Source organism: Choloepus didactylus, chromosome 17 (genome assembly GCF_015220235.1).
Source record: "Choloepus didactylus isolate mChoDid1 chromosome 17, mChoDid1.pri, whole genome shotgun sequence".
Lineage (NCBI taxonomy): Eukaryota > Metazoa > Chordata > Mammalia > Pilosa > Megalonychidae > Choloepus > Choloepus didactylus.
In genome coordinates this window covers 17,544,927-17,571,964 of record NC_051323.1, presented here as the reverse complement: position 1 = coordinate 17,571,964, position 27,038 = coordinate 17,544,927, and the positions used below count along the sequence as shown (strand labels likewise).

Sequence of the window (27,038 nt, the reverse complement as noted above, 5' to 3'; positions counted from 1 at the left end):
GAGGGGAGGCTTGAGAGGCAAGTACGGACCGTGCCACAAGGGCCACGAGGGGAGGCGTGAGGATGATGCCTAGTTTCTGGCGTGCACAGCTGGGTGAGCTGTGGTGTCACTCGCTGAGCTGGGGAAGGCCTGGGGAGCAAGTCTGAAAGGAGGATGATCAGTGCAATGTGGACATGTGAGTGGGGGCCCCTGAGGGGCAGCCGTGTGGACCTGCCCAGGAGGAAGCTGGATATTGGATCTGAAGCCCAGGAGAGAGGTAGGAGACAGAAGGGTCTTTGCTTTGGTGCTCTGCGCTTACCATGGGCTCTACCCCCAAAGGTCCCCATTGGGAGTGGCCCCCATCTGGGATGCGGGCTGGTGTCTCTGCTGAGATGAAGTTTTCCTGTGTTATTGTGATGAAAACAGTTTACGCTCCTTGTAAAAATGTCTTAACTCCAAGCTAAGAATTCAAGGTTGGCTAAAAACAATGTGCGGGGAGAAGGCTGCAAATAACAACTCAGGTATTTGTGCTGATTAAGTTCATTCAAGTATCTAGGGTTATAAAGTACTAAATAATAAAGTAGGTGATTTAAAAGCTTGACCTATTTGCATCATCCTTTTTTAATGATGTAATTTAGCCTGAGATCTTTTACTATTATTAGATGATTATTATTTTTTGAAGGGTTTAAGGTTTATAAAAAGTCATGGCCTGAATCTGGACAGTCGATGAAACCCAAGCCTTGGCATCGGAATTACGGGAATAGGCTCCTCACCGCCACCTGGTGGCAGCAGAGTCTACTGAGGTTTGCACTCACCTCCCCAGCTTGCACACACCTGATAGTTGTCGGTGGCATCCCCTAGGAGCCCACCAAAGGTGATCGCGTTGGTGATACAGCCGAGGTAGATGAATAGGATGGCAGAGATGGACTGAATGTGGAGGCCATCGTAGAAGTCGCTTGGGAACCAGGGCAGCTTCCTCTTGACATCCAGACACAGGCCACCGAAGAACCTGCTCGAGACACACCAGGCGCAGCTTTCCCACCACAGGCTACAGTACAGGGAGCAGGGCCATTTCTAGGAGCCTGCCAAGCCTGGGCTGAGGAAGGCAACTGGACTAGGGGTTGGATGTGGACACAGGTCTTTCCACCAGAACATTCAAGATCATGAAGGACTGAAAGTTTATGGCTGACACCATCCACCCTGGGAAGGACAGTCATGGACAGCCTGGATGAGAGAGGGAAGGCTTGAAGGGAACGTGTCTTGGGGTAGACCAGCATTCCATGGGGAATGGAATCCTGGAGTCCAAAGATGGCAACTTTTCACATCCCTGACCATCTGCAGGGCATCTGAGCTTGGGAAGTGCAAGTGTGCCCAACTTTAGGAGATAGAGACATCCACAATTATAACACTGATTCATCAAGGGCAGATTCAGAACCTTATAAATGGTTTCCTTGCTCTCCGGAACAACTGAGTAGTGAATTTTATGTTTAGGGACAGTGTCTGTGGGGGATGCTATCTTTCATAGTGCTTAAAATAGTGCTTAGGATGTGGGTTTCACATTCTCGGCACTTATGACATCTTGGACTGGATAATTCTATTTTGTTGGGGACTATCCTGTGCATTGTATGATATTTAGCAACATCCTTGGCCTCTACCCACTAGAGCCTGAAGCACCACGTCCCTCAGTTGTGAAAACAAAAATGTCTCTGGGCATTGCCAAGTGTCCCTTAACGGGGCAAAATCAACCCTAGTCGAGAATCATTGGCATAGTGCCTACCTAGCCATCCAAGGGCATAAAAAACACAACTCCCGTTCTCAAGGTTATGATTTATACATAGCTTTGTAGGATCATGTCCTTTCCTAACTCTAGATCTATCTGAGTTACTCCAAGAGCTGGCAAAGAAACCCAAGCCACACGAACTTTCTCTTCTTTGAGTAGTTAACATAAGGTCTTAAAAAAAAACCCAAAGGTACCAAAGGGTATCTAGGGAAAAGTTTGGGTTCCTCCATTCCCTGCCATCTCTCGAGCCCCCCTACCCCGAGCCAACAGCTTCTGCAGGATCCAGGAGGGGCTTTGACGGTGCGTGGAGTAAAAGAGGGCAGGGATCAGACCCCACGCCTGGCAGTGGGCGCCCCAAGTGGGGAAGGTTCCTAGCGAGGTGGGCAATCAGGACAAGTCTGAAGGGCAGATGTCATGCTCCGGCATTGGGTGACCACCTTCCGGTCCAGATGAGCTCTTCTCCGATTTCATGGATGGCCGGCATCTCTCCATCGTCCGCGCTGCTCCCGCCGCCGGGCCCGCCTGTGCCCCCACCGGGGCCGCCACCGCCGCCTCCCGCAGCCCCGCCACCGCCGCCTACGGAGCCGTTCATCTGGCCCAGCTCAGCCAGGGAGAACATGGACTTCCTGGAAGGAGAAGGTGGCCGCAGGGAGGTGGGCTCCCACTCTTGGGATGGGCCCCGCCCCTCCTGAACCGCCCTCAGAGCATCCTCATCTCTCCAACAGAAATTCTGAAAGATCTTAAATGCATGGAAAGACACAGAAAATGATCTAACGTCACCCACACACATGGGTCACCCGGATCTTATGAATGTTACCATTTAGCCACATTTGCTTCCGATTATTTTGCAGAAATAAAACGATACCGACAGAGTTGAAGCTCCCTTTGTGCCCCTTTGCCGACCCCTCCACTCACACACACACCTTTTGTCAGCAGAGGGCACTTTCTTGGGGGGCTCGATTCGGATATTTGGGTCCCATTCTCCTGGGGGAAGGACGATGACCTCATCCAGAAACTCATCAATCCCCGCGATCAGGTCATCTCTGTTGCGGGCTTTGTAGGCCACGTCGCTGAAGAGCTGGCAAAGCAGAGGGGAGAGAAGAGACGTGTCAGCTCCCTTTCCCAGGCCCCTTCCTTAGCTGCTTCCCAGGAGCATGCCACACATAGCTTCAAAGGAACCCACCGTGGACTGCTGCTCCCGGTGCCAACTTGCTCTCAGTTTCCAAAGGGAGAACAGAGGAAAGCAGGTGAATGATGGTGTCCTGGGAGAGCTGGGGAGCCAGGCCCTCCCAGATCTGAAGGCTGGGTCCCCACAGTCTAGCCCTGGGACCCTGGTGGTCACTTATCCTTTCCGGTTCTGGTTTTCCAGAGCAAGCACTTGAGGAAACCTTTGCAGAATCCAGTCCAAGCAGCTCAGATATTTCAAGTTGATTTATTACTTCCTATCCTGTCCTCCTCAGAAGGTCGGCTTGTATCATTCTGTACTGCCTCTTGTGTGATCTTTCTGGATTACAGATCTGATCACCTCACACCCATGTTTAAAGTCCTCCTGGCTCTCTATTACTCTCAGCTCTGCCAACAAGGCTCGGTGTAGTCTCTGGCTCACCTCCCCAGTGTCGCCTCCTGTCCTTGAAGATCTGACACTGAGCCTACGTGGGGCCACTTCCATCTGGCTGCTCCATCTCTCTGCCTTGGCCCCTGTTCCCTTTGTCTGGAATTCTCGCCTCCTAGGATTGTGCTGTGCCCTTCTAACTGGGGCTTGCCCTTAGCTTTAACGCTCCATGTCTGTGGAACCCTTCCTGAACCCCTGGACAGAGCTGGCACAAGGTTAATTTTATGATTATAGATCTGTCTCTCCCACTTGGTCAGTGCTCTTAAAGGACAGTGACTATTGCCCGATTCTTACACTGTTCAGTGTCTTGCACAGGGCCTGGTATACAGTAGGTGCTCAAATGTGCCCGTTGGATAAATGAAGGGAGGAAGGAAAGCAGGCACAGTGCCTGACACAGGAAAACATGCTTCTCGTTACAACTTACATCATCTACCATGAGGGTTGCGATGGCACGGCCAATTTCACTGTAGGATTTTGCTCTCCCTGAAGGTCCCAGCAGTATGAACAGAAATCTGCAAAAAGGAAGATGAAGGAGGAGAAAAAGAAGATAGAGGAATGGGAGGAAAATAAGAATGAGAAGGCAAAAGAGAAGCCAGTGAGCAGAAGGATTGATACTGGTAATAAACAGTATGCATTCTTAACTTCTTAACTGGCCATATACTTGCCCATTCCCTCTTTTGAATCCTATATTTAATTGCCTCTTCCACATCCACTAAGCTCCCCCTTGAGCATCCTCACCACTGACTTGCTGTGCCAGTTTGAATGTATTATGTCCCCTAAACACCATTATCTTTGATGTAATCTTGTGTGGGCAGACGTATCAGTGTTAATTAGACTGTAATTCTTTGAGTGTTTCCATGGAGATGCACCCCACCTAACTGTGGGTGATGACTCTGATTGGATTATTTCCATGGAGGTGTTGGCCCGCCCATTCAGGGTGGGTCTGAATTAAATTACTGGAGCACTATATAAGATCAGACAGAAGGACCAAGCTGTTACAGCCAAGAGGGACACTTTGAAGAAAGCACAGGAGCTGCAAATGAGAGACAGTTTGAAGATGGCCGTTGAAAGCAGACTTTTGCTCCGGAGAAGCTAAGAGAGGACAAATACCCCAAGTGCAACTAAGAGTGACATTTTTGAGGAACTGCAGCCTAGAGAGGAACGTCCTGGGAGAAAGCCATTTTGAAAACAGAACTTGGAGCAGACGGCAGCCATGTGCCTTCCCAGGTAACAGAGGTTTTCTGGACACCATTGGCCATCCTCCAGTGAAGGTACCTGATTGCTGATGTGTTACCTTGGACAGTTTATGGCCTTAAGATTGTAACTCTGTAACCAAATAAACCCCCTTTTATAAAAGCCAATCCATCTCTGGTGTTTTGCATTCTGGCAGCATTAGCAAACTAGAACACTTGCCATCCAACTCCACTAAACAGCGTCTCTCCTAGCCGTTGGCTTTCTTTCCTTTTGTGATTACCTTTAATAAAGTCTCCAGCAAATTCTCCAATTTCCCTTCTGTGTTTTAGGGGTGTGTATAGCAGCACTGCCTGCTGCCTGCCTGGACAGTTGGCTGAATCTTGGGTGGGCATGGTGGACAGGCTTCGGAGACTGCTCACCTGGTGGGGACGGGCACCTCGGTCACCCCTCCCAGCATGGCGGACTGGATGAGACGCACAAAAGCGATGAACGGCTGATCCAGGAAGTCCACCTCGCCCACCAGCACATTGGATGCTTCTGAGTGCTTGGGGATCTTCTTCATGAATTTGTTTTTCCTCTAGTCAGGGAAAGGAAAGAAGATACCCATGGATGCTCCCACTTCCAGTGCTTTCAGCCCTGGTTCCCTCACTCCTCTTCAGACAGCTTTAGAGACCTACCTGTAAGAGCATCTCCCAGAACTTCTCAAGGACTGAAAGAAGTAACACCCCCATTCTTTAGATGAGGACATTCAAAGGTGGTCAACCCCAGCAACCAAGAACTGGCCATGGCTTGACCACTAAGACATCCTTTGATGGGTGAAGACTTTGCTCAGTTGAAGTGTGAACTGAGGAGTCAGTGGAACCACTGGGGCTTGCCAACACCGGACCTCAGGCCTCCTTCCCCGAGGCCTTCCCAGCGAGAGTCTTAGCTCTTACACTCCAGCCCCTAAGACCTCCCCTCCCCACCTTCGGCTTTGGTGGTTGCAGGAAGGAGAAAACCTGTTCTGCTCAGGGCTGATGGGTTTTGTTTTCCCTCCACCACCTGCTCCCTGACTCACAGGAATGCTTCCATGTCTGTGAGAGACTTCCCCGCCCACAGACCACCTCAGGGGACATCCCAAGGAAACTTTCAAAACTTTTGAGACTTCCCAATGAGACGAACACGGTGCCCTCCCTGCAGTCCCTCTGACTAGTGTCCGTCCAGGGCAGGAAGGTCAAACAGGCAGAATGAGTAGGTCTGCCCCTAGTGACTGGCAACAAGCCCTCTGGGTGTGTGACTTCTTCTGAGGGTGAGACACTGATTCTTCCTGAGACCCCCTGATATGGTGAAAAGGCCCCAGCTGCCCCCCAAGCTCTCTTTAATCCATAATATCTTCGAATGATGGGCAGCAAGGGGAGGGGCAAGGGGACACAGATTATTTGGAAAAGGGAGGATGGAGAAGAAGCATTTGGAGAGGGCAGGGCCCTAAGAGAGATCCTGTGGGTAGCACCATCTTCCCATCAATTCCCCTCTGCCTCTCCTTGTGGGCATAGAAATGTCCGATTCTCAGGAGCTCGGTGAAGACCCAGTTCCTTGTGTGTCTCCCTGTCCCAGGGGAGGTGTCAGCTGGGGGCCTGGCATGGCCCTTTGGGTCCACGGCCATCTCCTGATTAGACTCATAGGGTACGGGATACACTGAGTTGGGTGGCCTAGCAGCACGCAGAGAGACACACGAGCAAGGGCTGCTCCCTTATAATCTTTTAAATCCAATTGGAAAAAAAATAAACCTCTCCACAACCACCAGGGCAACCAGCAACAGCCCCAAGGGTCCTAATATAGCAAGAACAAGCAAGGGCAGGAGTCCCTGTGACTCAAAAAGCCCCTTTGTCCCAGGCACGGTCAGCTGATTAACAAGCAGCGTTCTGCAGGAGGGAGGGCTTGGTGTGCCAGGGCAGTCACCACCCCTGTGCCCGCTCCGTGCCCCCAAGCATCAGGTGGGGAGCGAGTCCGGGGTAGGCAGGAGAGATGGGGTGGGCAGGAGTGCCTAGCAGAATGATGCTGTGAAAACAACACACTCGTGAGCCAGAAACGGAGAGGAGGTGAACCAGGGCCTTGGTCCCTCCTTGCAGGTTGTGACATGTTTGGTGGAGAGGCTGGGGTGGTGGCATCCCAGAAATGGGGACATGCTGGCCTTCTGGCCACCGTGGCCTGGCGACAGCCCAGATGTGGGCGGGTCCACCTAGGATGCTGCTGACCCTCCTTCCTGAACCCACGGGGATTCTGATCCAACTCTGCCGAGTCGCCGTGGCACAGCCAAGCTGTCTGAATCTACACTTTGCTCGCTGGGGACCCACCAGTCCAGGACGGGCATGGAGCCTAGCTTGGGGCAAACCAGTGATGCAGAAAAAGTCTCTAGAGCAAAGGCCTCTGGGCTGGCACCCACAGGAGCTCACCAGCGTACAAACAACTGATGCAGCAAGGTAGCATGGGGTACCAGGAGAGCTCGATGCTGGAGCTAGTTTCCAGGTTCAAACTTCTAAAGCAGGGACTCATTGCCTGGTAAAGTGAGAGCTGTTGCTGTTATTACCACTTACACGATCATTAAAATAGGTGGTGAAAGACCTCTACTAGGCAATGCTTTCTTATCATGGCTCCATTGTCTGTTGTACATGACAATAATAAAGTGGTGTTCTTTTCTAACGAATATTCCAGAACGCCTGTTCCTAAAGGGCTCCCAAGTTAAGGGCACTAGGGTCAGGTTGCCTGGGTTCAAATCATGGTTCTGCCACCTTTTGGCCATGGAAACTCCAGTAGGTCACTTAACAGCTTGCTGCCTCAGTGTCCCCATCAGTAAGATGAGGAGGAAAATAGTAGCTTCATGATGCACAGGAAACACTGGCCCGGCGTCATGCAAAGTTGGTCAATCTTACTGCTGTTATTTTGCTATTTGAGCCACCGGAGGACCCTTGTGACACTGATACGAGGGACTGCTTTCTGGTTGCCTCCCACCAAACTTGGAGGTCATTAAGCTGGAGGTCACCAAGCTCCTGAGGACACCCCACCGGGTTCCAGGTTTCTGTCTTCACCTTTCTTCCTATCCCCCGGGGGCACAGGCGAGGGGGCCGTGGAGCCACCTGCCCTTGACAGGTGCAGAGGCCGGAATCGGGGGTCCTCCTCTGGGCTTCCCTAGAGAGTACAGTCGGGGAGTTCCCCAGCTGTGGGCCTTAGAACTTGGGCTCAACCTAGTCTCGTCCAGGGGGTTCTGGTGGGACACAAGGACAGCTCACTCCTGCCCTAGCCGAGGATGCAGACACACGGCTGGGCAGGCCAATTAATCAATTATCACTGTTCTCCCCGGGGGAAGGTCCCACTTCCTGCCCTCTGCCAGCCTACATCCCCAGCCTATCTTTAAAGATGCTGCAGGTCAAGGTGTAGGTAAGACTATGTGGGCCTCTCTCTCCAATAAATTCCAACCTTAGTGACAGCAGGCCCTGATCACGCTTCTCCGTCCCCTACTCCTCCCAGGGCTGGGCATGGAGTCAGTACCTGGGGGGTCAGTCAGCATCTGACTGACAGGCTGGGGACCCAACGGGGTCCTTCCTGGGGACTTCTGCTTCCTCACGGGAGAGTTCTACCTGTAGGGACTCCCTGTCTCAGAAACCAAAGGCTCCTTCCCGCCAGGGCCCTCCAGGGCAGCCAAGTGTGGGGCTTTTACTACCTGGTCTGTGTTTGGTGTGCGGGAAATATCGTTCATGCTTCTGCTCTGGGCATGACCTAGGAGAGAAGGAAAAGATGGTCTGGCAGGGGAACCAGGACCCTGGAAGGTTCTTTTCCCTTGGCCTCTCCATGGCTCTCCCATCTTCCCAAGGCAAGGCCGCCCCTCACCCCTCACCCCCCACTTCCCCCAGATCCTGCAGCCCCCTCATCTACCATCCCCGGCTTTCCTACCCTGCAATGCCAACTTCCTTGAAAGAGCAGCTAGACTCAAGTTTCCCCTTCTTCCTCTTCACTTCCCAGTCTGCTGCCCTCTGGTCCCTACCCTTCTGCCCCAGCTTCTTGCATGACACCAAGATGTCTATTCCAGGTGCTGGTGCTGTGTCAGGCCTTGGAAGGGGTGGGGAGATGCATGGTCAGATGAGGGGCCAGCTGTCACCAGGCTTGGAAGTCATTGGAGAGAGAAGACCAGCACCCGTGCAGCATCTCTGACCTCTGTGATGCATTAGCGCCTTTAAAGTTGGGCGAAGGATTTACCCTGGCCGAGGGATGGCAGGTGGGGGCTCACCGTGGGGACAAGTGTGACAGTGACTTCTTTGAACTGCCCAATAGTTCCTCCCACCGTTACAGCAGGAGAAAGTGTGCTCCCATCTCCCACTCATGGCCAGACCCAGTGGACACTCCCAGACCTACTATTCCTCAGCTTTCCTGGCCTGTGGCCACTCCTCGGCTTCCAGAACACTGCCTTCCCTTGGCTCTCCTCATCTATTCCCATCCCAGCACCCTCTCCTTCTGCTTGGCTCTCCTCGGGGCCGCGTCCTTGCCCTGCTCCCTGAGACCCTCCTCCTCTCCCTCATGTCCACCCCTGTTGCTCTCACAGCCACACTGGGGAGGAGGACCCCCCGGTCCCACCTCCCGAGCTCCAGACCTGGCCCCTCAAAATCGGCACCCTGGGAAACTGAACTCACTATCTCCCACCAAACCATTCCCTCCCCACAGGCCCCATTCCACTCAAGATCTCCTCTCTCCCCAACTGGCCAGCCCTTCAGACCAGAAATCTAGGGGCCGGCCTTGACCCCTCCCTCTTCCTCGCTTCCTCCTTCCCCCCACTCGTTAAATCCTGCCTTTGTCCTTTCGTCTCCATTCCTGCTATCACGTCCCCGAATGTAGGCCCAGCCTCTCCCTAGCAATCTTGCCCCCTTCTAGTTTATTCTTTCTCAAATAAAAAGCTGATCATGATATGCTCCTGCTTAAAACTTCACAGGGGACCCCTTGACCTTCAGAATAAACTCCGGGTTCTCTTGCATGATTCATGAGCCCATCTTCTGTGTCACCCAGTCCAGCCCCAGCCCCAGCCCCTGCCGCTCATCCCCTTACACCCTGAGCTCCCGGGGAACTCAATCGCCTTCGCTCACTGAAGACGCTGCACTCCTTGACAGCACCTTCCCTGCACCCACTCTTTGTTCCCTTTGTTTAGAAAGCCCTCTTTCCTCCTCTGGCCCCTGGAAAACTATTTACCAAGTCGGAGTCACATGTCTGCTCCTCTCGGAGCCTTCCCTGGGGTGTCTGTGGGCCGGGCCATCTCCATGTGGGGTACCCACCGGCTTCACTTCCTCACATAAGGGGAGAGACTGGGCCTTTTATCTGAGTGCCCCGAGGAGCAGTGAAGGCACGGAGTGGCTGATGATTGCCACATGACACCCCAGTCTGGAATAACCAAGGCCAGGGACGACTGAGGTGACTTAGGTAGCACGACCGAGGCAAACCCCTGTTGTGGCTGAGGCCACGGCTGGGGCCAGTGCCCTGTTGCCCACAAACCATTCCTCGGGCCTGGTCAGAGGCACGACCCTGGGCCGCCCTTGTTCTGATCTTAATATTTTAGTAAGAAAATACTCATTCACACTACTTTTTCTGTTCCTCTTCATTTTCCAAGTTCCCTCTACTCTTTGCCTCACTGTGTCTGTGACCTTTCACCTGGCAAGACCTCCTAATCCATTCCCAGCAAACAGGGAGATGGCTCTGTCAGCATTTCATCTCCTGATGGCACCAGGCTGTCATAAGTGATGGGAGGTCCGTTGACTGCCTCCTGGGAGAAAGGACTTTCCCTGTTTTTAATTCAGTTATTTTTTAAAATTTTTTATTTTTTAAATTCGGTTTTAGGAAGGCATTTTTACCAAAAACCGGGATAATAATCAGATTAGTAAAAACAAAGGTGTTGACTAAAATGAAAATGCCAGGAACAAAGGATTGGCTATTGATTTTCCAGGGCTTGATTTAGAGCTGCATTTTGCAGAGTAATTATTTAGACTTCTATGCTGGTAAGTAGACCCGAGGGCAGCTTGGGATTAGGGTAGAGTGATTCCTCCAGGTGCACGTCCTAAGAAGTCTAAACAGACTCCGGCCTTGAGCTCTACAACACGAGTCTATGGGAAGGATCACACCCCCAGTGCCACCCTCAGCCGCCGGTGTCCCCAGCGGCGCACTCACACAGCCGGCCGTAATAGGCACTTTGTCGCATCCTCAGGTCCTCGGAGGAGTGGTGCAGGCTGGTGCCCGCCGCGGGACTCCGGGCAGGACTGCGACCTGGGGGCGGGGACAGAAGGGACGTGGCTCAGCCATCCTGCTGGCCTAGCCCAGCCTCCCCGACAGCGCGGCGTAAGTTCATGAACATTTCAACCAAAGCCAGGCTGCGAGGCTCGTCTCCTCCCCTTCCAGAAAGAAAGCATTGTTTGTTTGTTTGTTTGTTTTTAGAAAGCAAGTTAATACTCTGAATGAGATTACAGGGAAATTTTGAAAGTCAGAGATAAAATTGATGAAACAGGCAACAGGGTGTAGTAGGCTGTCTGGGTTCATCCCGGGTTCCACCACTTCCCAGCTGTGCAGCCTTAGGCAAGTTAATAAACCTCTCTGGGCCTCAGCCTCCTTGTCTGTAAAATGGGGTAATGAGAACAGTATCTGCCCCCTATGGCTATTGCGAGGATGAAGTGAGTTACCTTAAGTGGCACACAGCCAGGGAGAAGTGTGTATCTGCAGTTATTGTGATATGCTAAACAGGTCCCATTTTTTTCTAACAATTCATTTAAAGAGATTCCTCAAGGCCCTTTATTTAGCAACTTAATAACCTTTGTTCTGGTTACTGTGTTTCTCTGACAGGCTCAGCAGCGCAGGTGCCTATGGGCATCCCTGAGATTGGGGAGTGGAGGGTTGGAGGGTTGAGACGTGCACGTGGAAAAATCCATGATCCCTTAATGGCCCCAGGCTCTGCTGATCAAAATGACACCAGCTGCAAGGTGTAAAGGTCCTGGTTCACTTGTCACTAATCCAGCCCCTTCTACCACCTCCATGTGCTCTGTTTTCTGCTGAGGCTCTTGGCTCCACTTGGGGGTTCGGTGGGCAACGTTCAAGCGCTTTTCCATAAATAAGCCATCTCTACCAGTACTCCCCAACCCTGGCTGCACATGACAGTCTCCTAGGACACTGCCTACACACATGCCGTCCTGGCCACACCCCAGACCAATTGGCTCCAGCTCACCGGGGCCCCAGGGTCTGATGCTGTCCCCCACGCACCCAGGGGCCACCAGCCCGACTCACTTGTGGTGGAGGAGACTGACTTTCCAATGTCGACCAAGGAGCGGTGGATGGGCTTCTTGGTTTGGTGACGGTGTTTCCTCAGGAGGACGTAGCTGACCCTCTCCCGGAGCTCTGGTCGCAGGAGGCCGTCCTCGATCTGCTTCTCGATGACGTCATCTGAGTGGGAAGCAAATGGGTCTCATCCACGCGGGACAGAGTGGACCCACGACACAAGGGTCTTCAGTTTCTTCTGTTATTAGTAGGATTAAAAGTGAGCTGGAGGTGGCAGGGGGTGTGGAATTAGTCCTGGCTTTGCTATTAACTGTGGAGTCTTGGGCAATTCACTCAGTTTCCTCAATTTAAAAATGTGTGTGTGTGTGTGTGTGTGTGTGTGTGTGTGTGTAGAATTTTCTGTTCTATCTCCCTCTCAAGGTTATTGTGAACAGTAAATAAAATAGTGCATATGAAAGTGCACCAGGAAGCACAAAAATACAGTGCTAAATGGTTTCAGTCCTACAAGGAAATCATTTTAAGAAGAGTATTTTGGGCAAACTTGAATGTGCTAGAATAAAAACTTTAGGGACCATAAGGCAAGCCACCCTCTCTCTCTGCCAATCCACTAAATGAGAGCTAATTTCCTAAAGATGAATGCTTATCCATTAATCCTGAAAAGAAATGTGTTGCCATGGCAGTAGCTGTCTCTGACCACCCCAAAAGGCTCATTTCCCTTTTTGCTACATTGGTGGATGGTATTTCTCTAAGCCACTACTGGGACAGCCATGGTGCAGTTATGGGAGCATGATAGCCAAATCCTAGTCTCTGCAGAATCAGGCAGGTATCCATGGTGGTCCAGTAACAGACTTACAGATGGGCAAGAAGCAAGGGGAGCTGTCCTGATTTGCAGGGTTCACAGGAGAGATGCCCACGGTGGCTCCTACCTCACCTATGATCTGTGGTAAGGAGCCGCCATCCAAGTCCAGCAGGACTGTCCCCGTCTGCAGACACGTACGGAGCTCGAAGAGGCTATGCAGGGACAGTGTGGACACGTGGGGCTTGCTCCAGCGTTCACCTCCTTCCTCTACCTTTTCTTCAAACTTTATCCACCTGGAAGGGGTAAGCATGAGGCTCGGCTTGGCCAGTGCCCTGAGGAGAGTCCTTTATCTGGGTCTCCCCAGGAGAGGGGCGTGGGCCTGGGGTCATGCTGTGGACATTGCTGGGCATTGGTTTTAGACCCCCAGGAAGAGGACCTCTTGGGAACTCCCTCACTCTGTCACTGCTGATGCTGTCAAGTTCAGAACAAAGTGACATCAAGAGAATGACTAAATGGGCATGAGGGATCTTTGGGGGGTGATGGAAATGTTCTAAAATTGGTATATGGTTTTGGTTGCACAAATCTAAACATTTACTAAAAGTCATTTAATTGTACATTTAAAAGAGACTTTTATGGTATTCTATAATAATAAAGCTGCTTTTAAAAAAAAGTGTCATCTGGATCCTGGTTACCCAGAGTTGGTCATATGTGAGGTGTGCAGAGTTGTATTATATGGCGTGACTCGCTTGGAGCAGGGGACGCATTCCCCAACAAAAAGCATTTTCCCCATGGGTTCCACTGCAGGGCCCGAGGTTTCCATGCTTCTCACTCCCTAGGGTTTCAGCTCTGAGAGCTCAGGTTAAAATCCAAATGTCAACAAGGGAAGGAAGGAAGTTAGACCAAAGCTCTATAGGAATGTGTCCTTTCTCAGAGCCTCAGACTCCCAGGTCGGGGTGGAGGGGCCCAGCGGGGAGGCAGCACCCACCCTGTCCCTCCCCTCACAGGGCAGCGCTGCCGGAGACCCCAGGCTGGAGGGCCCTGTGTCAGCTTTGGAACGTCGAATTAGTGGGTGGCTTCAAGCTACTCCAATCCAAACTCCAAGGGAGTAATTTTGGAACATGACTCACTAATTCTAAAGTAAATGTCTGAGAATAGTCGAAGAAACTTTTCTAAAGAAGAATGGGGGTGGAACAGGCCTTGGCAGACATAAAAAAAAACTTACTGAAAGGCTCGAGTAATTAGAACAGTGTGAGTCCAGTCCAGAAACAGACAAAGGGGTCAGTGGAACAATAGCCCAAAACAGACCTGGGCACACACAGGAAGCTGGGTTTTGATAAAAGAGTCATTTAAAAGAAGATCATCCTGAAAATAAAAAATTTAAATTCCTACTTCTCACCAAACATGATACTTCCACATGGCTTAAAGTCAAAACATAAAAATAAATCTATAAACAAAACTATAAATGTACTAGAAGAGAATAAAGAAGAATATTCATACATTCTTGGTTGTGGAGAAAAATTCCCTAAATAAGAAGTGAAACCACAAACGAAAAAATGGACAGATTTAATTACATAAAAATAAAATAAATTACAGCTCTCTAAAAAAATAAGACAAATCAAATCACAAGAAAAGTAATATACTGGGAAAATATTTGCAATAGACAGAGCATCAAAGGACTCATATTCACAATATAACAAAACTCCTTCAAATAAATAAGAAAAACTCAAATAACCCAATTGAAAAGTGGACAATTCTGAGAAGAAAGATAGATGACCAGTACACATATGAAATGATATTCAACTTACTTAGTAATCAATAACATTCGAATTATGACAAATGAAATAACATTCTTCACTTCTCAGACTGACAAAAATGAAAAAGTTTGACAGCTTCTGTCTCACTGAAAATACAGGGGGTTTTAACAGGACAACCTTCTTGGTGTGCATAATTGGGTGGCCTCTTTCAACATTCCAAGTAGGCATGCCTTTTGACCCATTTCTAGGAGTTTATCACAGGAATACAATTAAGCATGTGTACACAGTAATATGTGTACAAGGATGCTCACTGTGGCTTTGTTGTTCGGGCAAAAAACTGAAGACTATCAATTTTTCAGTAAGGAGCTAATTACATTTGTACATCCATGCTGTAGAATACCCCCAGAGGTAAAAAGACAAACTATGCAACTGACAGGATGGACAACACCATGCTATTTTATAAAAAGGAGAAATGTGTGTGCATGCGTGTGTATGTGTGTCTGGAAAAACCTAGCAAAAGTTTGGAAGGATATGTGACAAACAGTAATCAGTGGTTATTCCTGAGGAGAAGAATGGTGTTGTTTGGGTGGGGGTTAGGGGACTTTCACTTTTTATTTGAGTTAAATAGTATAAAATGAGCACAGCCCATGGAGCAATATTTTTTGATGACTATCATTCTAGATCTCTCCATGAGCAGGTATACACATGTGTGAACACACACAATTTTCCACTGATGACATCATAAGGGCTTTAAGGGCATAATATCTAATGGACATCTTCTTATGTCTATAAATATTTATAACATCATTTTAAAGGCTCTATTATTCCATTGTATGAATATACCATAATTGATATGAACAATCCTCAATTTGTGGGCCTTTAGATTATTTCTAATTGTTCTTTATTATAGACAAAGCAGGTTTGAACATCATTGGCCCTTGCATAATCATCTCTTTGTGATAAATTCTCAGGAGTGGAAATGCTGCATATGCACATTTTTAAGTGTATGACAGACATTGTCAAACTTCTCCCAACAGCTTGTGCCAATTTACACTCCCACTACTAGGCACAAGACCTCACATTTCCTTGAAGTCTCTCAAATCCTAGTATTTTCATTCTTTTTTACCTTTGTTCATTTCATAACCGAAAAATTACATCATGTTAGTAAGGTTGAACATCTTTTCCTTTATAAGATTTTCTCTTAAGCTAATTGTGTACTTTGTATTATTAGTGTTTAATGTCTCAATGCAAAACATTTATTTGAGACCAGCTAACAAGGCTGGGGACTTGGGACATGAGGCAGACATCAGATGGGAAGGTCTGATTAGAGGACACTTGGGAAGTAAAGACCTAAAATATGGGTACTGGAGCCAGAGACCATACAGACACTTGCCTCCAAGACTCGACTCACCAAGTTGTAGCTGTCTTCTGTTCATTAGGAAATCTACTGGGGGAAACACTTAAATTATGGCAGATTCAAGTGTGTACAATATTAATATTAAGGTTTTTCTAAAAGTTGCATTAACAAAACATGAGGGTTTACAAGGAAGAGATCAAAGAACAGGCCCTTGGGATCAACAAGAATATTCAAACTTTTCCCTTGAAGATCTTTCTACAGATTGGCCATTTGTGCTTAAAAAAAACAAAAGGCTCTAGATTAATTATACTGTCACCCATTAAGGAAGATCCTTTTGCTTACTCAATGGCTCAACCCCATCTACCCAAAGGTGTGATACGTCCCAGTGCACAGGGCCACTTTTGTTGGTTGCTCTCTTCATTGTCCTACAAACATCCTGGCTGGACATTCTCTTACAGCATTGTCCCCTGACATCCCTTTCTTCAGCTTTCTGCCTATCCAAATGCAACCCCACTTGATGCAACCTTCTCCTTAAAGCATCCTCTATTAACTCCAGACAGCAAAGACACGTGGTCTGCTCTGGCCTCCTAGTACTCCAGCTGTTTGTACTGTGTTAAACACACACCAAATATTATCTCTGTACACAAAGAGACAAGGGCACCAACCCAGCTGGGCACAGTTCACAAGAAAACAAAGTTACCTGTTGCCAGGTTTAGGGTAAAAGCCAGAAATAGACCTCTGCTACCAGAATCTTTTGAGAATTTCATTTCAAAAAATTCTAGGATACTAGACAACCTCACTCAGGAAACTTCTCTAATCTCCTTTGCAACTAATCTTGGAACACAGATGTTGAACCAGTAAGCCCGTGACCTTAATTTTGTGTTTTTAATGGTGACAGCTAGAAATTCAGCTCACTTTCACCCTGAACGGAAGAAGGAAACATGGAAGATCAAAGATCTACAGCTGTGGTTTTCAACCTTGGCAGTCCACTAGAATTAACTGGGAAAATTTTTTTAAATTAGCAATGCCTGATGGTTACCCCACCAGGAAGGCATTCCGGCCATGGAAGCTCCCCAGGTGTTCAAACGTGCCCGGTGAGGGGGGAGAGGAGTTTAAGAAGCCCTTGCTTTGTAGCAACGTATAACCATGTGACTCAGTGATAATTCAACTTGTCTAGGGTCCCAATGCTGGTAAACACAGCTCTGTGCTCGTGTGTCCATTCTCCTCCTTCAAGTGGCCCAAAGAGGGAAAAGGTTTCTTTCTCTTAAAATGGCTCCAGAACACCAGCTGAAAGAGTGGACAGGGGTATCCTGAGGCTTCTTTCTAGCATGATCATTCAGTGCTTTAGTTTCTCTGATTTTATCATTGGAGTCTATTTACAGTATAGATTCTACACCAGAGTATCTCAAATGTTAAAGTGCATACATACAAATCACCTAGGAATCTTTAAAAATGCAGATTCTGATTTAGCAGGTTGGGATGGGTCCAAAGTGCATTTCTAACAAGCTCCCAAGGGTGTTGTTGCCACTGGTCTGAAGATCACCTTTGAGTATCCTGGGTCTATACAGGAGAATGTTGTCTTTCCTCTCTATTTTCCAAACCTGACCCCTTCTTTATTCATTGCCCAGTGAGAGTGCCACTTCCTACACAAAACCTTTCTAAATTCTTCTTATTTCTCCTATAACATACACCGTAGGGCAGTGGTTCTCAAACTGAAGCTTGCATAGCAGGGCTTGGGAAAATACAGACTGCTGTGGGGATTTGAACATTTCTATCAAAGTGCCCAGGCAATGCTGCTGCTGCTGCTCCAGGGGCCACACTCCATAAACTATCATCCTAGGATGAGGGTTCTCACACTAGGTCGTACATAAGAATCACCTCAGAGGCTTTAAAAATCATGATGTCCAGGCCAGATCCTAGACCAATTTACATCTGGATCAGGGCCCAGGCAACCCTATGCTAGGAATTGTTCTAGGTGAAGTTCCTGACATCTGGGGCTCCCAGACTAAAATAACAATTAATTGTCAATTTGGTTTTCTGATTTTTTTTTTCTTTTTGGTATATATCTGCTTCCCAAATAGAGATTAAACATCTTGAGGACCCATTCTTTCCTCTCTGGTGTCCCCTGCCAAGAGCAGCCCTCATTAAATGCTTGTTTCCCCCTGTTTGAGAGTGGTGAGACTTTACTGATCACTTTGGGTAAAGTCTGCTACAAGGATATGACAGGAAAAAAAAAAAAAAAACCTTTCTTTGAAAATAATTTGGTTCAAGTATGTTTTTAAAATACTGTGAGTGATCTATGAAATAATCATCAAAGTCTTTCAACATCACAGATTTATACCCAAAGATCACCTGAGCCTGATGTGCCTCCTGATGGAAGGATATATCATTACCTATGAAATAGTTTTGTAAAAAAAAATCAAACATGAATAAGATAAGCTGGGACATTTTAAACAACACCACAGGGAAGCAAATAGCAAAAGCCAGAACAGGGAAAACCGCACAGGGTAAATGATGCAGTTTTTCAATATCAATAATAACCACTTGAAAAGAAAAAAATGTAGGGGGAACCTGTAGATTAAAAAAGACTTAAGATGCATGCAAGAAGATTCATCGCAGAGTTCTCAAGAAGAACCCACTGAAAGACCTCAGAATCATGTTGAAACTAAACCCATAGGCAAAGACTATGCACCGAAACACCATTCTACACTAGGCTAGGAATCACAAACTCAGGATGGATAAAGCTGCAGGAGCACTAGAGGCCAAATCAGATGAGAAGGGGGTTCCAGGCAAGGAGCCTGTAGTGGGGAAAAAAGGAAAGGAGGCTGTTGGTGTTAAGAAGCCACAGAAGCAGAAGCCTTTGGTGGGAAAGAAGGCTACAGCTGCCAAGAAGCCAGCAGAAAAGAAACCTACCACAGAAGAAAAGAAGCCTGCTGCTTAAATTGCTTATTCCATAAAAGTCAAATCATTTTGGACACCTTATTTTGAATAAAGACTAGATCAAAAAGGCAGTGAGAAACATGACTTGTGTAAAAAAAAAAAAGACTTAAGATGGAAACTATGGACTATAGTTAATAGTATAATTAAAATAATATTGTTTCATCAATTCTAACAAAAATACCATACTAATGCAAAACGTTAATAGGGAAAACTGTGTGGGGAGAGGGATATATGGGAAGTCTGTACTTTCTGAATGATTTTTCTGTAAACCTAGAACTGCTCTAATTTAAAAAAAAGAAAAAAAAAACAGAATAAGATTATTATATACAACTCTAAACTGCTTATTTTGAAATACTGATAAAATTATCATTGTAAACAAGGGAAACAGAAATGCAAGAGGAGGTAAGAAATGTGAAAAAAACTAATGCCATCAAAGAATTGCCAAATCATGAAGGACATTTGGCCAGAAGGTTATATGAACCCTTAGGGACCAAGAAATTCTAATACTATTTAATCTTTTACTGAGATTAGAACAAGGATCAATATTTTCCCTTTTGATTTTAAAAACTAACTACCATAAACCTGGCACTGAAACCCAGCAAATACAGCACAGAAATCTACAGACCAATATCACTTATGAATATTAGAGAATTAAAGAAATATTAGCAAATCAATTTAGCAACATATTTAAAAAGCAATAAGCTGAGCAGTTGACAAAGATGTCAGCATAAGACACTCAAAGGTTCTGTTCCTCCACAGAATCTCCAAACCACTAGCAAAAACTGACAGAGCCATCTTTCTCAAAACCCTGGAAAACAGTTAAAGAGAGGGCAGAATCAAGAAAACTCAGCCTTAAAAATGGTAGAAGCTCATAGCACTCTTGCTAGCTCTTGCCCCCCACCCCACCCCAGGACAGTGTGGTGCCAGCTTGCACTCCAATTGTGGGCCACTGGCCCCATTCTGGAGGGGGCAGAGTCACCCCTATGTGCATACTGCAGTGCCTGAATGGCAATGCCAACCTATCAGTGGCAGCCTGAAAGACTGCCCCAGGGAACTCATCTCTGACTCACCCTCCCAGAACTTGCACTGTAGGCAGAAGCAACTTACAGATAGCTAATGAAGTGTAAGAAACAGTTAAGTCAAAGCAGCCTGGAGTAGTTTTACCATACAGTAGAGCATATTGGAGGGGGGTGGGGGATAAGGTCTGTTTCATAAGGAATAGAGGGGACATTTTAATTCATGTAAATGGGGGAAATTCCTAATATGAGAAGCAAGGACAAACCCAGAACAAGATGCAGGCTCAGAAAACATGGAAAGGACCATGTACTTCACATTTGCCTCAGACCGATCTTCTTGATAGGAGGGCTAAATGCTAAAGGACAGTATAAGCCAAAGCAGAGCCAATTTGCAAAGATGGTGAAAGATGTTTTTGAGCATTGGTTTGTTTGTTTTTGTTAGCTCCTGGCACTCAAAGAAATCTCTGTCATACATCCAGCCAGATACAAAATTAAGGAACAGAGAGCACAGGGATCATGTCCTAGAGTTAACACTTTCAAATATTAAAATGTATGCAACAAAAGATTACAAGACAAAGAAATGGGCAATGATGGCCCATCAAAAGGAATAAGATAGAAATCCAGAAACCATCAACAAAGAAAGTCAGACTTTGGATATACTAGACAAAGACTTTTTTAAAAAATGGTCCTCAGTTTTCTTTTATCTCCTTTAGGAAACAAAAGATTATTAGGAAAACAATGAAGGAACAATGTTAGAATCACAATAAAGAGATAGACACTTTGAAAAGGAACCAAACAGAAATACTGGAGAAAAGAGAATTCCCCTAGAAAGTTTCAACAGCAGATTAGAGCTGGCAGAAGAAAGAATCAGTTAACTTGAAGGCAAGAAAATCAAAATGATTAATTCTGAGGGCCAAAAAGAAAAAAAGAATGAAAAAAAAGAGGAACAGAGCATAAGAGACCTGTGGGACACCATCAAGTGCACCACTATACACATTATGGGGGTCCCCAAAGGAGAAGAAAGAGAGAAAGGGGCAGAAGGAATGTTCAAAGAAATAATGGCAGAAAACTCCCCACATTTAATGAAACACTTGAATATGCATATTCAAGAATCCCTATGAATGCCAAAGAGGATAAAGTTGAAGAGACCTATGCCTAGACACACAGTGGTCAAATTGTCAAATGCCAAAGACAAGGAGAGTGCTCTGAAAGCTGCAAGAGAAAAGCAATGTGTTGGGTACAGGGGAGTCTCAATAAGGTTAAGTGCTGATTTCTCATCAGAAACCATGGAGGCAAGATGGCAGTGGCTTGAAATATTTAAAGTGCTGAAAGAAAATGATTGCCAAACAAGAATTTTATATCTGGTGAGACTGTCTTTCAAACATGAGAAGAGATTAAGACATTCCTATATAAACCAAAGCTGAGGAAATTTGTCATCACTAAATATGCCAAACAAGCAATTCAAAAAGGAATTCTTCAGACGGAAAGGAAAGGACCCTAGATAGTGGATGGAAGTGGCATTAAGAAATAAAGACATTCAACAAAGTTAAACATATGGACAATTAAAAACACCAGTATTATTGTATTGTAATTTTGGGTATTTAATTCCATTTTTGTTTTTGCTTCCTACAGGATCCAAAATGCAAATGCATGAAAAGTAATGATAAATCTATGGTTGGAGAGACACAATATATAAAGATGTAACTTGTAACAAGTTCAACAAAAAGGTGGGGTGGGCAGAGGGATATAGGAACAGTGAATAGGTATGCTATGGAAGTTAAGTTGGTATCAAATCAAACATGTTGTCATATATTTAGGATGTTAAATTTAAGCCCCATGGTTACCACAAAGAAAATATATGAAAAAATATATACAGATATATGGATAACACCTCTTAGGTTTTAATGTATTGGAATAGCTAGAAGTAAATACCTGAAATTACCAAACTCCAACCCGGCAGTCTGGACTCCTGAAGAAAATTATATAATAATGTAGATTACAAGGGATGACAGTGTGATTGTGAAGACCTTGTGGATCACACCCCCTTTATCTAGTGTATGGATGAGAAGAAAAATGGGGATAAAAACTAAAGGACAAATGGGGTGGTATGGGGGATGATTTGGGTGTTCCTTTTTCACTTTTATTTTTTATTCTTGTTCTGGTTCTTTCTGATGTAAGGAAAATGTTCAGAGATAGATTGTGGTGATGAATGCATAACTATGTGATCATACTGTGGACAGTGGATTGTATACCATGGATGATTGTATGGTGTGTGAATGTATTTCAATAAAACTGAATTTAACAAAAGAAATATATATATATATATATATATATATATATATATATATATATATACAGAAAGAAATGAGAAGGGACTCACAATTGGTACATTACAAAAAATCAAACAAATATGAAAGTAGTCACTAATGGAAGAATTGAGGGACAAAAGAAGGTATAAGTTACAAAGATCAAATGGCAAAATGGAAGGAGAAAGTCTACATTATCAGTAGTTCCTTTAAATGTAAACAGAATAAACTCTCCGGTCAAAATGCAGATTGGCAAAATGGATAAAAAAGTATGACCCAACTGTACTGTTTGCTAGACACTCACCTTAAATTCAGACATAAGTATATTGAAAGTGAAATGATTAATAAAAATATATCATGCATACAGTAACCAAAAGAGAACTGGGGAATCTCTACTAGTATCAGATAAAGTAGACATTAACTCAAAAACTGTTACAAGGGACAAAGATGTTCATTATATACTGCTAAATGGGTCAATACAATAAGAAGACATAACAATTATAAATATATATCCAACTAATGGCAGAGTCCCAAACTATCTGAAGCAAATACCAACAGATTTGAAGGCAGAAATAGACAGTTCTACTTTTACAGTAGGAGACTTTAATACACCACTTGCAATAATGGATAGAACATCTAGTCAGAAGTTCAGTAAGGAAATAGAAGACTTGTACAACACTATAAACCAGCTAGACCTAACAAACATATATAGAAAACTTCACCTAGCAGCAACAGAATACATATTCTTCTCAAGTGCACATGGATAAAAAATTCTCCAGAATAGACCATATGTTAGGTCACAAAATAAGTCTCAATACATCCAAAAATATTGAAATCATACAAGGAATCTTCTCTGACCACAATACAATGAAGCTAGAAATCAGTAAAGTTGGGAGAACTGGAAAATTCACAAATATGTGGAAATTATACAAAGTTCTCTTAATCAGTGGGTCAAAGAAGAAATCACAAGAGAAATTTGGAAATATCTTGAGGTAAATGAAAATGAAAACACAACATACCAAAACTTATATGAGGCAGCAAAGGCAGTATTCAGATGGAAATTTATATGCTCTAAAAACTTATATGAAAAAAGAGGAAAGGCAAGATGGTGGCATAGAGAGGTGTGGAATTTAGTTAGTTCCCTACAGCAACTAATAAACAACCAAGAACAACTAGCAAATAATCTGGAACAACTGCTGGGGGACAACAGTGACTGTTCACACATTGTACACCAACCTGGAAGGGGTGGAATAGCTGAGATTGCAGCATAAAAGCTGCAAGTAAAAACTGCGGAACCGTACCAGGAACCCCCCGCCCCACCCCAGGGCGGGTTGAGCAGCAAGACTTCGGTGTGGGAGAAAGTAGCATTCCTAGAGCAAGCAAATATAGCTCAACCTAGCTCCAACTGGGGTTTTAATTAACAAATGTGGACTGCTGAATACAAGCTACAAACAGTCAAACCCTTAACAAGCAGCAAGGTACCCTGAGATTGCTCCCAGTGGAGAGGAGGTGGGGCTGATGGAAAAATATTTTTTTAAAAATAGAGGCTTTTGGAGATGGCTGGCCTGAGAGACCACCCTCAGGAAAATCTGACATGGAATATAGCCCCATTCTGAGACCTGAGCCCATTCGGGACTGGGAAAATCTGATTGGGGTAACCAAGAAAACCAGATGCCTAGACAACAGAAAACTACAAACCACACTAGGAAAAACAAAGATATGGCCCAGTCAAAGGAACAAACTTACACCTCAATTGAGATACAGGTGAGAAATTGTTTAGCTTTAATGAAACAATTAATTAAAGATTTTCAAACAAATATGCTAAATCAATTAAAAAACCGAGTCTGTATGGAGACATACAACAGCAGATCTCAAGAGGCAGAAGAAAACACTCAGGAACTGGAGACCCTAAAATCCTATACACAAAAGAACAGATAGGGAAAAGAATGGAAAAATATGAGCAACAGCTCAGGTAACTGAATGACAACATGAAGCACAACAAGGTATGTGTCATGGGTGCCCCAGAAGGAGAAGAGAATGGAAAAGGGCAGAAGCCATAGCAGAGGAAATAATCAATGAAAATTTCCCATCTCTTATGAAAGACATAAAATTACAGATCCAAGAAGCACCATGTACCCCAAACAGAATAGATTTGAACAGACCTACTCCAAGACACTTAATAATCAGATTATCAAACATCAAAAACAGACTCCTGAAAGCAGCAAGAGAAAAGCGATACATCACATACAAGGACTATGTGCAGACTTCTCAGTAGGAACCATGGAGGCAAGAAGGCAATGGTGTGATAAATTTAAGATACTGAAAGAGAAAAACCACCAACCAAGAATCCTATATCCGGCAAAACCATCCTTCAAATATGAGGGAGAGTTTAAAATATTCTCTGACAAACAGACAATGAAAGTTTGTGAACAAGATACCAGCTGTACAGGAAACACGAAAGGGAGCACTACAGACAGATAGGAAAAGGCAGGAGTGAGAGGTTTGGAAAACAATTTGGAGTAATGGTAGCACAGCAATGTAAGTACACTGAACAAAGATGACTGTGAGTGTAGTTGAAAGAGGAAGGTTAGGAGCATGTGGGACACCAGAAGGAAAAAGGAAAGACAAAGACTGGGACTGTATAACTCAGTGAAACCTAGAGTGCTCGACAATTATGATAAAATATACAAATATGTTTTTACATGAAGGAGAACAAATGAATGTCAACCTTGCAAGGTGTTAAAAATGGGGTGGTATTGGGGAAATAAATACCATCAATGCAAACTAGAGACTATAGTTAACAGAAACATTGTAGTATGCCTAATGTAACAAAGGCAATACACCAAAGCTAAGTGCTTATAAGAGGGGGATATAAGGGAGAGGTATGGGGCTATTGGCATTGATGATGTTGTCTGACTCTTTTATTGTACTTTATTTTAATTCTATCTTTTCTTTTGTTGCTTTGTGGCTATCTTTTTTTTTCTTTCTTTTTCTTTTTCATTTGTCTCTTTACCTTCTTTGACTCTTCCTCTTTCTTTGTGGAAGAAATGGAAATCTCCTTATATAGATAGCGGTGATGGTGGTGAGTGCATAAATACATAATATACAGGGAACCATCGATTGTTTGCTTAGAATGGAATGCATGGTGTGTGAACAAAACTGTCTTAAAAAAATGGGTTGATGAAGAAACCTTGAGGGCATTATATTGAGTGAAATAAGTGAGACAAAAGGACAAATATTGGATGGTCTCACTGATATGAACTAATTATAATATGCAAACTCATAGACATGAAATATAGGTTACCAGGATATAGAACAAGGCTAAAGAATGGGAAGCAGTTGCTTATTATGAGCAGAATGTTTAACTAGGTTGAACTTAAGTGTCTGGAAACAGACAGAGGGACGGTAGCACATTATTGTGAGAATAACTAACAGTGCTGAATGGTGTGCGAATGTGGAAGTTTAGAGACACAGATGTCATAAGAAGGAAAGCTGGAGGTTAAAATATGGGAATGTATAAAACAGTGAATCTTGTGGTGGACAATGTCCATGATTAACTGTACAAATATTAGAAATCTCTTTTATGAACTAGAACAAATATATGACTTTATAACTATAAGTTATAATAGAGGGGTATACAGGGAAAAATATACCTATTGCAAACTATGTACTACAGTTAGTAGTATTTTAACATTCATTCATCAACAGTAACAAATGTACTACACCAATACCATGAGTCAATAATGGAGGGGGGTGGTGGTTTGGGGCATGGGAGGATTTGAGTTTTCTTTTTTATTCTTATTTCTTTTCTGGAGTAATGGAAATGTTCTAAAAATTGAAAAAAATTAATTGTGGTGATGAATGCACAACTATATAATGGTACCATGAACAACTGATTGCACAATTAGGATGACTGTATGGTATGTGAACAATCTCAAAACTGAATTTAAAAAGTTGACTGTGGTGATGAATGCACAAGTATATGATGGTACTGTGAACAACTGATTGTACACTGTGGGTGATTATATGGTATGTGACTATATCTCAATAAAACTGAATTTTTTTTTAAAAAAAGAGGAAAGATCTCAAATCTGAGACCTCATCTCACAACTGGAGGATCTAAAAAAAGAGGAAACTAAACCCAAAGCAAGCAGAAGGAAGGAAATAATAAAGATTATAGTGGAGAGAAATGGAATAGAGAATAAAAAAACAATAGAGAGAATCAATGAAACCAAAAAAGTTGGTTCTTTGAAAAGATCAATAAAATCAACAAACCTTTAGCTAGACTGGCAAAGAAAAAGAGAGAAAGGATGCAAATAACTAAAATCAGAAAAGAAAGGGGGGACATAGTTACTGACTCAACAGAAATAAAAAGGATTATGAGGATATTATGAGGATACTACGAACAACTGTACACCAACAAATTAGATAAGCCAGATGAAATGGACAAATTTCTAGAAACACACAAACTACCTACACTGGCTCAAGAAGAAATAGGTAATCTCAACAGACCAATATCAAGTAAAGCTACTGCATCAGTAATCAAAAATCTCTCAATAAAGAAAATCCCAGGACCAGATGACTTCACTGGTGAATTTTACCAAATATTCCTAGAAAGTTTAACACAATCCTACTCAAACTCACTAAAAAATTGAATAGGAGGATATACTCCCTAACTCATTGTAGATACCACAAGAAAAGAAAATTACTGACCAATATCCCTTATGAATATAGATGCAAAAAGTCCTCAAGAAAATACAAACATATCAAATCCAATAGCATATAAATGAATTATACACCACAACCAAGTGGGATTTATCCCAGGTATGAAAGGGTAGTCCAACATAAGAAAATCAATTAGTGTAATACACCACATTAATAGAACAAAGGAAAAAAATCCACGCAATCATCTCAATTGATGCAGAAAAGGTATTTGACAAAATCCAGCACCCCTTCTTGGTAAAAACACTTAGAAAACCAGAAATAGAAAGTTACTTCCTCAACATGTGAAAGGGCATATATGAAA

At 44.6% G+C, this 27,038-nt stretch overlaps 1 protein-coding gene across 1 annotated transcript in view; it reads right to left on the bottom strand.

Annotated features, from left to right (window-relative positions):
- The window catches only part of SLC4A5 (solute carrier family 4 member 5), a 101,674-nt gene that overhangs the window by 28,849 nt on the left and 45,787 nt on the right, over nt 1–27,038 (bottom strand). The window contains exons 5-13 of the mRNA XM_037807107.1: nt 12,772–12,932; nt 11,850–12,005; nt 10,746–10,841; nt 8,263–8,318; nt 4,985–5,142; nt 3,796–3,883; nt 2,683–2,837; nt 2,197–2,385; nt 814–988 (exon numbers count right to left, since the gene is read on the bottom strand). Of these exons, the coding sequence (XP_037663035.1) occupies nt 814–988; nt 2,197–2,385; nt 2,683–2,837; nt 3,796–3,883; nt 4,985–5,142; nt 8,263–8,318; nt 10,746–10,841; nt 11,850–12,005; nt 12,772–12,932 (1,234 nt within the window). The remainder of the gene's footprint in view (nt 1–813; nt 989–2,196; nt 2,386–2,682; nt 2,838–3,795; nt 3,884–4,984; nt 5,143–8,262; nt 8,319–10,745; nt 10,842–11,849; nt 12,006–12,771; nt 12,933–27,038) is intronic.